This window comes from Oenanthe melanoleuca, chromosome 19 (genome assembly GCF_029582105.1).
Source record: "Oenanthe melanoleuca isolate GR-GAL-2019-014 chromosome 19, OMel1.0, whole genome shotgun sequence".
Taxonomy (NCBI): domain Eukaryota; kingdom Metazoa; phylum Chordata; class Aves; order Passeriformes; family Muscicapidae; genus Oenanthe; species Oenanthe melanoleuca.
The window spans coordinates 5,718,107-5,733,119 of NC_079352.1; the positions used below are offsets into that span (position 1 = coordinate 5,718,107).

Genomic DNA, 15,013 nt, shown 5'->3' on the forward strand with positions numbered 1-15,013 from the left:
TTAAATTTCACACATAAAACTGCAACTGAAGAGCATCTCGGAGGGAGCTGCTAAAAATAGCCGCGAGGCTGGAGCCTGAATTGTGCAGGAGAGTTCATGTGCAGCCCGGTCCCTGCGCGCTCCCAGAAGCATTCCAGAGCTCGGCGCTGCTTTATGGCGATGCGGGGAAGGGGAGCAGCACCCCGGGCTGGTGATAACCCTTGGGACACATAAATATCCCCGTTCTGCGAGCATCTGCAGGGAAAGATCGCCCAGATCGCTGCCAGCCCGGGTGTAAGGTGGGACACGGCGAAGGGGCTGCGAGCCCTCTGCCCGGCGCTGATGCCAGGCTGGCACAAAGGCTGCACCACGTTCTGCCAGCTGCCCTTGTCCCCCCAGCCGGCTCCCTGTCCCCCAGGAGGGACGTGGCGTTGTGTTTCCATTGCACCCCTCCTCACCCCGGAGAGGAGCCCCCGGCGATGATGTTTTTTCGCAGCCAAAGGTGCTGACGAGGCTGGGGGGAGCCCGGCCGAGCTGCCGCCAGAGCTCGGGCTCAGCCAAGCCCGTGTGATCGCAGCCAGACCTGTGCAGACACCTCGGTGCTCGCTGGTGTCACAGGGAGCCGGGCTGGGCTTTGGGCTCTGTTTCGAGGAGCAGAGGGGTGCAGGGGGTCCATCAGCAGCGTGTCCCGAGGGCCTGGACCATGTTCCTGGAGGTGCAGCCAGCATCTTCCCTCTGTCCAGCACACAGGTAAATGCTCCGTGCGGGGTGACCCAGAAATGCAGACACTGCAACAGAAATGTCCCTCTTTGGTGGGGCCTGCAGCCAGCCCGGGCTCAGGGTGCCCCCCGGGCACAGAGAGACCCCCAGCCCTGCCCGCGGGCACAGGAGGAGGGGAGCGATGTGCCCGAGAGCACGGCGAGCAGCAGGGTCGGAGGAGGGAAAGACTCCCCGGGAGGGATCCTGCCCACCTCCCCCGGAGGAGTCCGGCCCGTGGGACGGCTCCGGGGTGGGCATGGGAGCACAGAGCCGCTGGGCGCCGGGGAGGGAAGGGGCGACGGCGCTGCACCCAGCACACTGCAGGGGGGACATGGGAGGGTCTTTTCCCATCGGCGCCTCCCCAGAGCCCCGGGAGCAGCCGGTGTCTCTGCTGGATTCCTGCGGCTCGCTCTGGGCGTTCGCTGCCTCCTTTCCCCGCTGCCGCCTCCTTCCCTCGCGGGCACTGCCCGCATCCTTCCCCGGGCATCCTCTGCATCCCCGCCTGGCCAGAGCCTCCTTCCCTCGCCCGGCGCTGCCTGCATCCCTGCCGGAGCTCTGCCTGCCTCCCTCCCTCCATCCCTCCCCAGGCGCTGCCCGCCTCCCGCCCGAGCATCCCCGCCATCCATCCCAGCGGGCGCTGCCTCCATCCCTGCCCGCCGTGCCCCGGCCGGGCTCCGCGCTCCCCGCCGCCGCCCCCCGGTGTGGCCGCGCCTGGCGGGGGCCGGGCCGGGCCGGGGCTCTGCAGCGGGGCCGCCCGCCCCGCTCCGGGCTCGCCGCATGGCTCCGCCGCCCGCCGGGGCGCCGCCGGCCCGGGCCGCCGCTGCCAGGTACGGGGGGTCCGCGGGGAAGGGCAGGACGGGGGGCAAAGTTACGGCTGGGCAGGGCCGGGGGTGGCTGCGATGGAGGGACAAGGGGGTCGGTCCCCAGCGAAAGTTGAGCGCCGGTGCTCCGCGCTCCCCTCCGCCCGCCGGCGCGGCGGCTGCGGTGTCGTCTCCCGTCGGCATCCCCCGATCACCTCCAGCAACCCCGGCGGGGCTGCGCTGCCCAGCGCGGCCGGAGCGTCCCCGGGAGGGTCTGGATGCGGGGGTGCGGGATGTGGGATGCTGCCGCCGCCCCCGCCCTGCGGGGCTCAGGGGTTGCTCCTTCCAGTGCCCCAGGCGTGGCAGGATGGCCAAGGTCGCGGCGGGGGCCGGAGCCCCTTCTCGGGAGCCCCCTGCGAGCCCCCGCCCGGCCCTGCAGCCCCCGGAGCCCGCGGCTGGTCCTGCTCCACCATGGCACCGTGGGGTGCCCCGCAGGGTCCCCCTGCTGCGCCTCAGTTTCCCACAGCAGCTGCTTGTAGGGCCGGGGCCCATCAGGTCGGGCTCTGATGTTTTTGGGGTGCATGGTCCCCGCGTGCCAGCACGGGGAGCGATGGGTTCTGGCTCAGCCCGTGCCCCAGTTCCAGCAGCCCTGCGGGCGCTGGGTTTCCAGTTGTGCCGCTCCATCAGCCTCCGGCCCCGCAGAGGAGCTGGGGACGCTGCTGTGAGGAGGAAGGGTTTGTGGGGACGGGGCTGTCCCTGCAGCAGAGTGGCCCCCCGGGACCTGCAGTGACAGTGCTGTCTGCTGGCAGGGTCGGGCCTGTGGGCTCCTGCACTCCCATTTCCCTGCATCTGCCACAGAAACGTTCCCTCTGCCGGGGCTGGGGACAGCCAGCACCCCGGGGGACAGTGCCAGCAGCACGGGGGGACAGATCCCAGTCCTGGCATGAGGGGGTGAGGATGGTGTGAGCCACGGCCCAGCTGAAGGGATCCGGGGAGCTTGGCCACTCCAGCACCCAGCAGCGGGAACCTTTGTGCCCAGGCTCCCCCTGGGGTAAATCATCTCCATCAGGGTGTTTGAACCTGACACTTTCAGCTGCTGCCCTGCACTTCGGGGATGGTTTTTTTAAGGGAAAATGGACCAGAGCATCAGAAACTGGTCAAAGCGTGCACACTTTGGGATAAAGCACAAGCTGCTTCCTGGAGATGAGAGCGAGTGAAAATGGGACCCGTGCCCTGGCCCTTGCCGTCCCCACAGCTCGTGGGATGTGGTGGCACCCAGTGCCAGCGGCTGTTTGGACTCCCCAGACTCAGCTCCCACATCCCTGCGTGTGGGTTATCCCCCCGTGTCCCCCCACACGTGGGCCCTGCCCCGGGCCCCTCAGCATCGTGGTGGCTCTGGGCTCACCCTGTCAGCTGGCTCTCAAATGAGTCCCCATCAAGTTAATTGCCCAAGCGCTCAGAGCCTGAAACCGTTCAAGCTGTCGCTCGCAGGAGCAGAGCGATCTCCCCCCGCCCGGCAAAAGCAATTCCGGCTGTCCAAGCGCAGGGAAGATGGATTCCCCTGCTTGGGGCAGCACCGGGAAGGAGCAGCTGGTGACGGTGGCCGTGGGTTGAGTCCCCAGCACAGCCTGGGATCCTGCTGCTGCCGGGCTGAGCGAACCCTGAGCCACAGGCAGACTCTTTCCTTGTTCTGGGGCTGAAAGGGCTGAACGCGTCTGTGAGAACCTCCCTGGAATAAAGTTCACCCAAATTCTGGGGTGGGAGACTCCAAGGAGGACACTGAGGTCCTGCAATGCTCCACAAGGATAGATCCAGCTTGAAAAAACATCCCCTGGAGCTACAGCGGTGTGACTCAGGGTGTCCCTCAGACCTGACCAGCTTCTCCTTGGCCTTGCAGTGACGGGGAGCCCCGGCGGGGAAATGCATCCTGAATGGGGCTGAGGCCCCCTGCTCGGGAATATGCAGCCTCGGCACCGCGGGGGCAGCACCAGGGCAGCGGCCGGCGCCAGGCGGGATGGTGGCAACCTTCAAGATCGCCGTGCTGGGGGCGCAGGGCGTGGGCAAGAGCGCCATAGTCCGGCAGTTCCTGTACAACGAGTTCAGCGAGGTGTGCGTGCCCACCACGGCCCGCCGCGTCTACCTGCCCGCCGTGGTCATGAACGGCCACGTGCACGACCTGCAGATCATGGACTTTCCCCCCATCACCGCCTTCCCTGTCAACACCCTGCAGGTAGGGGGGCACCTCGGGGGTCTGCCCTGACCTCTGTGGGGTTTTGCTGTTCCGCCTTTTGGGGATGGTTCTCCCTCCACGCCAGGGTTTGGTTGCTGAGTGAGGGATTGTGTCCTCACGGGTGCTGGCTGAGCAGGGAGGAGGTGTGTTTTAAAGTTTGGTGACAGCAAGCACACGGGAGATGGCATCCCGCTGCAAGGAGTGTGGATTGCCCACATCCAGCTGGGATCATGGAGCACTGGGATCCAGTTCTGTGGTTGTCAGAGCCAACAGCAGAGCATTAGGATGGAAACCAGGGGTTCCTGGAGAGCCTGATGCACCCACTGCCCAAGCCAGGCAGAGCTTGTCCCCTCCTGGGAGTGACCATCACCCCTCCAGCATTGCCTGGGCTTGTTCCTGGAGCTCTGAACCCACCAGCTCCTCCTCTACCCCTCAGGTGCTCCCAAAGCAAGCCCAAAATGCTGTGTGAGGTTAGAAAGTGTTGATGCCAGTGCCAACAACTTCTGGATGGAGTTAATTTGGAAAAATGGGATTTTAAGCTCATGCCATAGCTCCAGTCCCAGGGGCACAAGTTGTGTCACCACTGTGGGGAAAGGAGCTGGAGGTTCCCAGCTGTGGCTGCAGCCACCTCAATTTGTTACAGTGTCCCTGTCCCCAGCAGGGATGGGGTCACAGGAGCCAGGCAGGGCTCCAAGGGTCCCTGCACCAACAGGCAGGAGGTGAAGTCAGCACTCCAGGGGCGAGGAGAAGGTTTAAAAATTAATGAGTGTGTGCAGGGAATGAAAGGTCAGCGTGAGAAACAGCCCAAAATAGCAAAGGGTAATTTATTGACACGGCAGCCGATGCTCACACACTCCATTAACTCCCTGCCTTGCTGCACTCCCGAGGAGGCGGCCGGTGGGAGCAGATGGAGGTTTCCAGGGAAGAGAGGGAGATCAGAGGGATGGCTCCAGGGAAAGGAGGGGGCCATGGTGAGGGATACAGCTCTGCCTGCTGGGAACATCGCTGGACTCAGCTCCGTGCCAGGAGGAGCATCCCTGCAGTGCTGTCCTGGAAGAGCAGCAGGAGCCAGTGGCTCTGTGACATCCTGCTCCTGCAGTGCAACACTTCTGCAGCTCAGGCACCCCGGGAAACCTGCACTGCCAGAGGAAAACCATCCTGACATCAGTGCCCGAGCAAGCTGCCCCAGCACGGTGGAACAGCTGCAGTTTGCTGCCTCCCAGATGTGCCAGGACTCAGAGTAACCCCGAGGCTGCTGCTCCATCCTCCTGTGCCTCTGAGCCTGAGGATCAGCCCAGCATCTCCCCTCGGGGGGCAGGAGGGGCTGTGTCACTCTGCCCCCCCCAGCTCCTTCCTGCACTGCCCTCTGTGACCGAGACCACCCCACACCCCCAAACTGCCCTTCCACATCTCATTCTGATCATAAACTCTGGGAGGGCTGATTCATGGCTCTGAAGGGGTTGGCTCAGGGAGAAGTGATGCCTTTCCTCCCTGGAGACTCTTTCTCCTTTCCAGAGGCACTCAGGAGGGTTTTGCAGTGCTGCCTGCAGGGGCTGCAGTTCCTGGGATGGGAAAGTGCCTGAAGTGAGGCAGATTTTTCACTCTTATAGCATGGGAAAATAGGGGGGGTAAAAAAATCCATTGTTCCCAGAAATCCAAGCATGAATTTCTTACAGCTCCAGATTTTGGCTGTGGAGAGGCCACTCCTGCCTGCCTCTGCCCTGGGTCCACATCTTGCTATCACAGACTCAGTTCCTGAGCTGCCTCTGCTCCTCTCTGTCCCCATGTCCCCTCCAGACAGACCTGCTATCACCTTCCCCCTCTGACCCACAGAGCTGCTGGTGCATCACCCTCAGAGCTCAGCTGGGGCTCAGCATCCTCCTCACCTGCCCTGCCCCCAAAACCAGGATGCATCACCAATTAACACAGCAGCTCTGGAGGATGAAGCTTTTACACACAGGGCAGGGGCTGCATTCAGCCCCACTCCCAGCCCAGCCCTGTGCTGTAATTAGGCTGCAATTCTCACTCAGGAGTGGAATTGGGGCTGACAAATCCTGCTACCTCTCCCCTGGATTAACAAGGGGGATAAGGGATCCCCCCCAGAGCTGTGGGGGCAGACACAGCTGGGTCAGGGCAGAGCAGAGGTGGGGGCTGGGGAATGTGCAGCCCCCTGTTCCTTCAGCCACAGCCTCCTCGGGGTGCCCATCCCCAGAGCAGGGCAGGGCAGGGCATCCCCAGGCCCAGCAGAAGGGCTGAGCCAGGATTGATCCCTCTCTGCACCTTGCAGGAGTGGGCGGACGTGTGTTGCAGGGGGCTCCGGAGTGTCCATGCCTACATCCTGGTCTATGACATCTGTTGCTTTGACAGCTTCGAGTACATCAAAACCATCCGCCAGCAGATCCTGGAAACAAGGTAGGGATGGCTCTTGGATGGTGCATCCCCACGGTGGTAGAGCCCCGTGGGTCCTGGCATCAAGGGGGAGATGAGATACTGCCACAAAGCCGCTTTGCAGGGCTGGGGAACCCAAAAACCAAGAGAAGAGGCAGGTATCCCCTGTGGGTGAGCAGCTGGAGGTGGCACAAGGGGTGGCTGGCCATGGAAAGGGACAAGGGGACAAGGCACACTGCTATGGCAAGCCACAACCAAGAGCCCGTTTGGGATGGGCTGAGCTCCGTGCACCGCTGGGCTGTCACACCGAGCCCCGTCCCCTTCCGTCCTCCCTCACCGCCCACCCTCCCCAGGGTCATCGGCACCTCGGAGACACCCATCATCATCGTGGGCAACAAGCGGGACCTGCAGCGGGGCCGGGTGATCCCGCGCTGGAACGTCTCCAACCTGGTGAAGAAGACGTGGAAGTGCGGCTACATCGAGTGCTCGGCCAAGTACAACTGGCACATCCTGCTGCTCTTCAGCGAGCTCCTCAAGAGCGTGGGCTGCGCCCGCTGCAAGCACGTCCACACCACCATCCGCTTCCAGGGCGCCCTGCGCAGGAACCGCTGCACCATCATGTGAGCCCCCTGCCCCAGGGACCCCCCTTCTGCCCCCAGGGACCCCCCGTTCTGCCCCCAGGGACCCCCCCTGCCGCTCCCCCGGCGCTGGGAGCTGTGCTGGAGGCACCCCGGGGTCGCTCCCCCTGCGGTGACATTTGGGGACGGGGCGCCTCGGGCAGGGTGATGCTGCCTGGGGATGGTGTGGGGTGAGGGAGGTCCCTGAGCTCTCTCCAGTCCTGCAGTGCTTGAGGCCAAAGCCATCCCAGGGGGGTGTGCAGAGCGCTGGAGGATGGAGGAGGTGCCTCAGAGGGTGCCCAGATTTTGGCTGATGGTTCATCCTTGCCCTGGCATCCCCTGCTGCTGGAAGGGAATTATCCAGCGCCTGTATCCCGCTGTTCTGGGGGTGGTTCTGTCTCTGGGGCACAGGGAAACAGGAGTCCTGCTTTTCCCCTTTGTGGAGCTGGGATTTGTCCCTGTGGAGGGCAGAGCAGCCAGGTTACACGAGCTGTGTTTTGGCTTGGTCGGGTCAGATTTCCAGGTGGAATTTCTGGATGGAAGCAAGAAAGGGGGGAAAAACTAAATCCCAGTCCTGCTGCTGACATCCCCAGGAGCTGTGTTCTGCTTTCCCAGGGCTCTGAGCTCCCCTGTGCCCCAGCACAGCCCCGAAGGCTCCTCCTCCCCCCAGCCTGTGAACACCAAATATCTGGGAACGCTCCTTGCCGGGCAGGTCACCCCTCTGCTACCTCTCGTCCTGGGCTCAGCAGGTGCCCGGGGTGTCCGGGCAGGTGACAACCCCTGTGTCACCGCAGCCACCGGCAGTGCCACCAGGTCCCACCCTGCCGGGATTTCCCCCAGGGATGTCACCTCCATCCCGGTGACACGCGGCCGTGGCAGCAGCAGGGAGCTGGAGCAGCACTTCCAGTTGCATTCTTGGGGTTTCTTTTCTCTCTGCATATCCCTAATAGGAAAGTGAGCCCCCCTTTTTTTTATTATTGTTATTTTTTAATCTTCTGGTTTATGTTTGCACCAGAGTTGCAGGTTGCCTGCACCCTGCCCTGCAGGGCAGGTTGGCAAAGGGCAGCCCCGTTGGGAAATGATGATGGGGTGGTGAAAGGCGAGCAAGAGGCTGAGGGGGTCGTGGTTTCTCCATGGCTGGTCCCTGTGAGACACAGGGAAGCACCATCCTCACCTCCTGAGGCAGGATTTGTGTCTAATCCATCCTCCAGCCAATCCATCTCTGTGATTCCTGCTGTAGCAAGGAGCTGGAGGGGCTCAGCACTGCTCTGGGCAGCAAAACAGGGCACCCACCACAGCCAGGTGTCCATGGCCCAGCAGCTCCTCTGTGCTCTTGGAAATGCTTCCCATTAAAGCAGCTCCAGCTGAGCCCCAGTGCCTCTCACCGCCCCATCCCTGAGCCAGGGCTGGGAGATCATCCTGCTCCTCCCTCCCTGCTTAGGGAATCAAACCCCTTACTCCAAAATTAAAAAAAAAAAAAAAAAAAAAAAGGAAAAAAATTAAGAAAGGCAATGGGGGGACTCGGGTCCATCTCAGCCAGGAAGGGCAGTGGCATTTGTCACCATCCCTGCCTTCATGGCAAACCTGGCTCCCCCATCCAAGCTCATCCTGTCAGGATTTATTAACACGTGTAAGTCCACTTATCGATCTCTGGCTAGAGCTTTATGCCTCCAAATTGTCTGAGAAGGAAATTCCTTGGTAAATGCTAATAATAAAGCATTTATGAAGTGCTCTGACGTACACATATCAACGACTAAGCCAATACATTGTTTGTTATAACCCTGTAGCCTGCAGTTTATAGCACAATTAGTTACAGGTTTTTATAGCATCTATTTAGTATTTTGAAGAAAAAAACAAAAAAGGTTATAAATATAATTGTTATATTCTATTGTACTTTATAGACAGAGGAAGTTATATTAGTAATAATAACAACTCTCACTGCTTCGACAGCATTTCCCAGGAAAACGAGGGCTACCAAGAGCTACTTCCCCAAGAGCCCAGGAAGGGGTGGGGGTGGTGGTGGCAGCCTGGGTGCAGGCAGGGAACCCCAGGCAGGAAGATCTGAAGTGTCCAGGCACAGGGATTGGAGCACACAGCGCCCTACTCACACCTTACTACAGATTTACCACCCACCCACCACCACCCTGGTGCTGCTGAGAGCAGCCTGGGCCTGGCACAGGCTGGGATGTCCCCAGGGCAGTGCCAGGTTCTGCCCCTGTGCTCCTGGAGGTGATGCCTGGGTTCGGTTCGGCCCCACCAAGGATTTTTCCCTCTCCCTCTCCTCCTCCTCCTGCCCCACTGAGCATCCCAGTTGCCTGGACTTGGCTTTCCTTCCCCCCCTGGACTCCTTGTTGGAGATTCTCAAGGTGTCTACACCGCCTGTGATGCCCTGCACCTCCTTCTTTGAAATTGAATTAAAAATCAGGTCTGTCCCCCTTGCTCTGTACCAGCCTCAGGAGTGTTTTTGCCAGCAGGTTTTGCATTCCAGGAGTCCCAGTGCTCACATTTGCTGCTCCTCTGCAGGGAAGTGGGGCTGACTTCATCCTCTCATGGAAAATGGGGCTCTCCTGGGCCTTGTGGGCTTCTCAGAGGGATGTTGGCTGTGCCCACATCAGGATTATCCTCTCCCCCTCCCCACCCACACAGAAAAGATGTGGAAATAGAAGAGCTTTGGTTCATCTCTATTGCACAAAGAGCATTGCTGGGTCTGTGGCTGCAGGCTTGGGGTGCAGCAGTGCCTGCTGTGACCCTCAGTGACATCCATCACCCCAGAAGGGACCACAGCCACCAGGGGGGTCAGCAAGGGTCCCCTCCTGTGCCCCCCCGACCTGAGTGACCCAGGCACTCATGCAGGCTCTTGGAGCTGTCAGACACGAGGCTCACAGGTCCCATGGTGCAGAACGGGGAGCACTGAGGTACAAGAAGGTTTTTATGGATGTCAAGGGTGCTTCAGGGGGGGCTAAACCTCTCCTCCTGCAGAAAGCATCCCATTCCTTCAGTTTGGGGCTGGGTTTTCCCACCCAAACCAGTACAAAAGTGCCTGCTTAGCAGGATTACCAATACAGAAAAAATCCATTGGGAAGGAGGGGGTGCAGCTCTGGAAAGTGAGGTGGAACCCCCCGGGCTGTCTGGGATCCGCGGGCACTGCAGCTCCAGCCTCAGCCTCAGCACCGCTCCCACCTTCCGAGGGAGGGGTCCGTCTGTCCGTCCGTCTGTCCATCAGTCCTCACCGGCTCTCGGGGTGGGCTCAGACCCACGACTCCTCCTCATCATCGTCGGTCAGCCAGGTGCCGCTGTCCCCCAGGGCGGGCTCGGCCGTGGGGCGTGTGCTGCGGGTCTGGGGGGCTCGGGGGGGCGCCGGGGGGCGGCGCTGGCCCCGGGGGGCCGGGGGGCGATGCCCCAGCGGGGTGGGGATGCGCGAGGGGCGCTTGCCCGGCCTGTGGTCCCGCCGGGGCCGCACCTTGGGCCGCAGCTTCAGCTTGTAGATGGAGGGCACACGCTCGGGCTTCTTCAGGCAGCGCCGGGGCTTGGCGGCGGGGCTGGCCCGGGCTCCCCGCGGGGTCTGGGGCCCCGGTCCCGGCCGCTCTGCCTCCCCCGGGGCCGGGAGCTGCGGGGCAGCTGCTGCGGGTGTTTTGGGGAGCTGGCTCCGCATCCCCACGGGGCGCAGCGGCTGCGGGCCCCGGCAGAGCTCCTGCACCACCCGCTCGTAGCCGGGGGGCTGCGCGTTCCCGCAGCACCCCCGGAGCCCCGCGGCCCCCCTGCCAGGACCGCAGGCTCCCCCGGCTCCATCCTCCGCCACCCGAGGTCCTTCAGCACGGCCAGCCCGTGGGTTCGGGGCTGGGTGGCACTGGCGCGTCCCCCGGGGACTGTCCCCAGCGGCACAGACCTTGCACCCCTCTGCAGAGCGGCCCAGAGGGGTGGGGGGCCGGGATGTGCCCGGGCTGACTTTGATGGGGGGTTGGCTGGAGGAATTTCGGGGTGAGGGCTGTGGGCCCCGGCCAAGAGTTCCCTGTCTCCCTTCCCGTGGGCTTTTCACGCTCCGTGAGTCCCCCGGGGCATCCCGGTGGGAGGAGGGGGCACGAACCTTCAGGGGACTGGGGGCACGGATCTTTTGGGGACTGGGAGCTCGGGGTGTGACTATGGTGGGTGCCCGTGTTTCCTGCGGCCTGGCAGCCACCACAGATGATTTTCCTCCTTGCTGGGTGCTTCTCGGAGGCGCTGGCACCGTCCGTGGGCTGGGTGCTGCGGGCCTGCCCCGTGCCGGTGCCGCTGGGGTGGTTTTCCCTGGGCTGGTCCCTTGCGGTGCCCTGGGGACCCCCGCGCCGTTCGGGAGGCTCAGGCAGGACGGGGTGGGTGCCCGGCCCCTCGCCCCGTGCCCGGGCGAGCTGGGTCGAGCAGGTGAGCGGGATGGTGGCAGCTGCCTCCCCAGAGGGACAGCGGGTGGGTCCCGCATCCTGCAGGGACAGACAGAGGAGAGGGGACAGGGAGCTGCTGCACCCCCCCCCCCCCATCCCGCCTGGAGCTGGGCACCTCCAGAAGGGACGGGGGAAAAAATGTCAAGGATACGGGAAAAACTGCTCTGAATCCAGGGAGTTTGGGACATCTCTGCATCACTTACCTGCCCGAAGGGACCCGCCGGGGCTGCGCTGGCTCCCGGTGGGGGCTGGCACTCTGCTGGCGACCCGAGGGGGTGGCAGGGCGCCGGGGCCCGGGGGGGACACGGCCCCCCCAGGTGACGGGGGGCAGGGGGCTCTGGGAGCGGCTGACCAGCAGCGCGGGCTGGGGGCTGCGGGCGGCCGCTCCCGGGGCCGGGCACAGCCGCACCTCGTGCTGCACTTGCTGCTGCGGGCTGCGGGCTTTGCAGGCTTGTTTGTGAGCTGTGGGGACAACGCGGGGGGCTCAGCACCCCTGTCCCCTGCGCCCACCCCCGGGTGCAGCCCACCCAGCCATCGCCCGAGGGTGCTGGCAGAAAGCTGCGCTTCCTGCAAAGTGTTTTTGGGTCTGGCTCCATCCAAAAGTCTTCCATGACCTCTAGTGGCCACCAAAGCCAAAGAAAGTCCCCAAAACCCGATACGGGCAAAACAACGAGGCACGGCTGTACCAAAACCTCCCGCTCTTGAAAACGTCCCTGAGAAGCATCGAGACCAAGCACAGACCCCCCGCTCCCCAGCCAGCCGCGGGTTTGGGGCGCGGGGACTCACAGAGCGAGGTGCAGCGACACGGGTCGTGCTTGTCCAGGTAGTGCTCCAGCGTGTCCCAGCCGCCCCCGACACGCACCATGACGTGCTCCCGCAGGATCTGCAGGGAATGTCGTGCCGTGGGACACCCGCAGCCTGGGGTGACAGGCTCGGCCCGGCTTCGAGAGCTGTGGGCTGGCCCCAAGTGCCACCAGGTGTCCCAAAGGACGGCTGCATCCCTGGCTCAGCTCCCGCGGCCATCCCGACAGGTTTATGTCGTCACCACAAGGAGGGTGGGAATCATTTTGGAAAATCCCTGTACTCCAGCATGTGCTGGGTTCCTTGGCCAGGCTTAGGGATTGATTCAGAGAATCCCAGTGTTCCAAATACTGGTGAGACCAGGCTTTGGCTCTGTGGGATGTCAGGTTTTGTCCCACACACATGGATGGTTAAATCCATACCAACATCTATCACAGGGCTGAGCTTCCCCACTGCTCTGCTTTGGGAACAATGGCCACAGCTCCCCCACTTTTAGGGGATTATGGAAAAGGGGTCAATGGCAGAAAGCACAGGGTGAAGCAGACTCACCCGGACAAAGATGAGGGTGTCAGAGTCCCCCACACGGTATTTCCCTTCCGAGATCTTGATCATGGGGAACTGGACCGGGCAGGAACAGCGGCTCACCAGGTGCTGGACCTGTGGGCAGCAGGGATGGGCCTCACCAGGGCTCCTGGGTAAGGTCCTGGGGCCTTTCCCCATCCATCTCCATGCCCATCTCCATATCCATCTCCATCCATCTCTATGCCTCTCCCCACCCATCTCCATGCCCATCCTCATCCATATCCATCCCCATCCATCTCCATCCATCTCCATCCATCTTCATCCATCTTCATCCATCTCCATCTCCATGCCCATCCTCACCCATATCCCTGCTCATCTCCATGCTCATCCCCAGCCATCTCCATCTCCATCTCCATCTCCATCTCCATCTCCATCTCCATCTCCATCTCCATCTCCATCTCCATCTCCATCTATCTCCATCATCTCCATCTCCATCTCCACCATCTCCATCTTCATCTCCATCTCCATCTATCTCCATCATCTCCATCTCCATCTCCCTGCCCATCCCCATCCATCTCCCTGCCCATCCCCGTGCCCCCCACGCCCTCTGTACCATCTGGTCGAGGTTGTTGAGGTCCCGTGGTGCCCTGGGGGGCCGGGGCAGGGCGGTGTCCGTGGGAGGCAGGTCCAGCTCCTGCCTGATCTCCTCCTCGATCTCCTCCTCCATCTGCACCAGGGTGGGGGCGCTCATGCCGAAGCGGGAGGCGTGGCGAGCCAGCTCCAGCAGGCACAGCACGAAGTTCTTCTCGTTCTTCCTCAGCACCAGGTCCTCTGTCTCGAACATCAGGACATCTGGGCAGGGCAGGGCTGGGCTGAGCCAGGGCTGGCACGGGGGGATGGGGACAAGGGGATGGGGGGCACAGATGGAATCAAAACCCACCCAAAAAGGTGGAGCCCTTCATGGGAGCCATCCCACCAGGAGCATGGCTGGGTTCAATAGGAGTTGGGATAAATGATAAAGGAGGAAGGGCCTTTCCTTTTGGACATCTACAGCTGTTTCATGGCATCCCAAGGCCACAAAACTCAGTGTCTGAGCCTGAGGACATCCTGCTCTGTGCCATTCCCCTTCCTGGGCATCCATGGAGGTAGGACAGGGTGACAGATGCTTTGCTCAGAGCCAGGACTTCTCCTGCTGTCCTTAGGGCTGGGATCATGCTGTGCCTGGCAGGGACACACTGTGCCTTTGCCATTCCTCCTGTGCACATTTGCACCCAAGCAAACACTCCAGCCATGAGCCAGCACCCTGCAAAGCTGCTGCCAAGCCTGGAGGACCTTGTACAAGGAGTGTCAGCTCAGGGACACATGCACGGGGTGGCGCTGGGTTCGGGGGACACATGGAGTGACTGGAGGGGACTTGAACATGGGGACATGGGACAGCTGGAGCCTGGCATCCTACCTTTGATATCCATTTCCTTCCTGCACCACTGGATGAAGTTGGAGACGTTGTCCCTGGCCTGGAAGGTGCCTGGCTGTGCTGTGGGGTTGCAGGTGACACCGCTGGTGGGCAGGTGGAGGCGCTGGGCCACCTCGGGGCAGGCACGGCTGAACTCCTCGGCCACCTGGGTGACGTGGTTGGCGTGGGAGCAGAGCACAGCCCCTGTCTCCAGCACCTCCAAGAAGGTGCCCACCTCGATGTCAAGGTCATAGAGCTCCTTCAGCCACTCTGCCAGGTCCTCCTTCATGGCGTACAGGTACTGCTGGCTGGACTGGTAGGGACGGATGCTCCGCGCCCCCGCGCCCGCCGTGCCCCACATTCTGCCATAGGACTGGGAGGAGGCTGAGGGGGAAGGGTGATGGGGACATGGGGAGCTGCCCCAGCCCTGTCCCAGCCCTGCTCCCCAGCAGCCACACTCACCTGGTGCCACTTGCTCCCTGCCACACGGGGTGGTGACACTGTCCTGGTGTCCAGAGCCCTTCTGGGGTCCCAGGGCTGTAGTGCTGCTGGGGAAAGGAAATCACCCTCCTGGGCAGTGGGTGTTTTGTTTCCTTCCCAAGAGCTGATCCCTTCTCCTTGGTGACAAGGGACTGGCTGCAAACACTCCCTGTTAACCCTTCGGCACCTGCTCCTCTGTCACAGCCCAGCTCCTCCCCAGCCATGCCAGGGCTGGATTTTCCCCCCAAGGGCAGGAAGGAGTTAGAGAGCAGCTCATCAGCACCCAGCTTGCTCCCAGCCACAAGAGGAGGGTTTTCCTCCTTCCCAAAACCCCTACATCCACCTCCACCACGGGTGAGGTGGCCTGAAGGTCACAAGGTGCATCTTCAGGGCAACCTCAAGGTGAGAAGGATTTATTTTCACACCCACCTTTGGGTTTTCTCTGCTCTGTGCTCCCTTCCCTCATTGCCCACAACAGCAAGGTCTTTGGCAAAAGCCAAGCTCCTGCAGGGATGGAGTGGCTTTAAGGAGTTGGGGCTTTAAGGAAATAACTGCACATGAGTGGGCAC

At 62.2% G+C, this 15,013-nt stretch overlaps 2 protein-coding genes across 3 annotated transcripts; one reads left to right on the forward strand and one right to left on the reverse strand.

The window, feature by feature from the left end:
* The first annotated feature begins 67 nt into the window (after positions 1 to 67).
* RASL10B (RAS like family 10 member B) lies at positions 68 to 9,219 on the forward strand. Of its 2 annotated transcripts, none has more exons than XM_056506890.1 (4): positions 68 to 729; positions 3,436 to 3,768; positions 6,056 to 6,180; positions 6,510 to 9,219. In XM_056506890.1, exons 2-4 carry the CDS (start codon positions 3,553 to 3,555, stop codon positions 6,778 to 6,780), a joined length of 612 nt encoding a protein of 203 aa, XP_056362865.1. In that variant the 5' UTR covers positions 68 to 729; positions 3,436 to 3,552; the 3' UTR covers positions 6,781 to 9,219. The 2 variants fall into 2 exon arrangements, with proteins under 2 accessions (XP_056362865.1, XP_056362864.1); XM_056506889.1 differs by lacking the exon at positions 68 to 729 and adding an exon at positions 1,434 to 1,565.
* A 370-nt stretch (positions 9,220 to 9,589) lies between these two features.
* GAS2L2 (growth arrest specific 2 like 2) lies at positions 9,590 to 14,325 on the reverse strand. Its single transcript, XM_056506888.1, has 6 exons — positions 13,968 to 14,325; positions 13,125 to 13,363; positions 12,539 to 12,646; positions 11,975 to 12,071; positions 11,392 to 11,650; positions 9,590 to 11,227 (listed from the first exon to the last, which is right to left on the reverse strand). Exons 1-6 carry the CDS (start codon positions 14,323 to 14,325, stop codon positions 10,021 to 10,023), a joined length of 2,268 nt encoding a protein of 755 aa, XP_056362863.1. The 3' UTR covers positions 9,590 to 10,020.
* Positions 14,326 to 15,013: the final 688 nt, after the last annotated feature.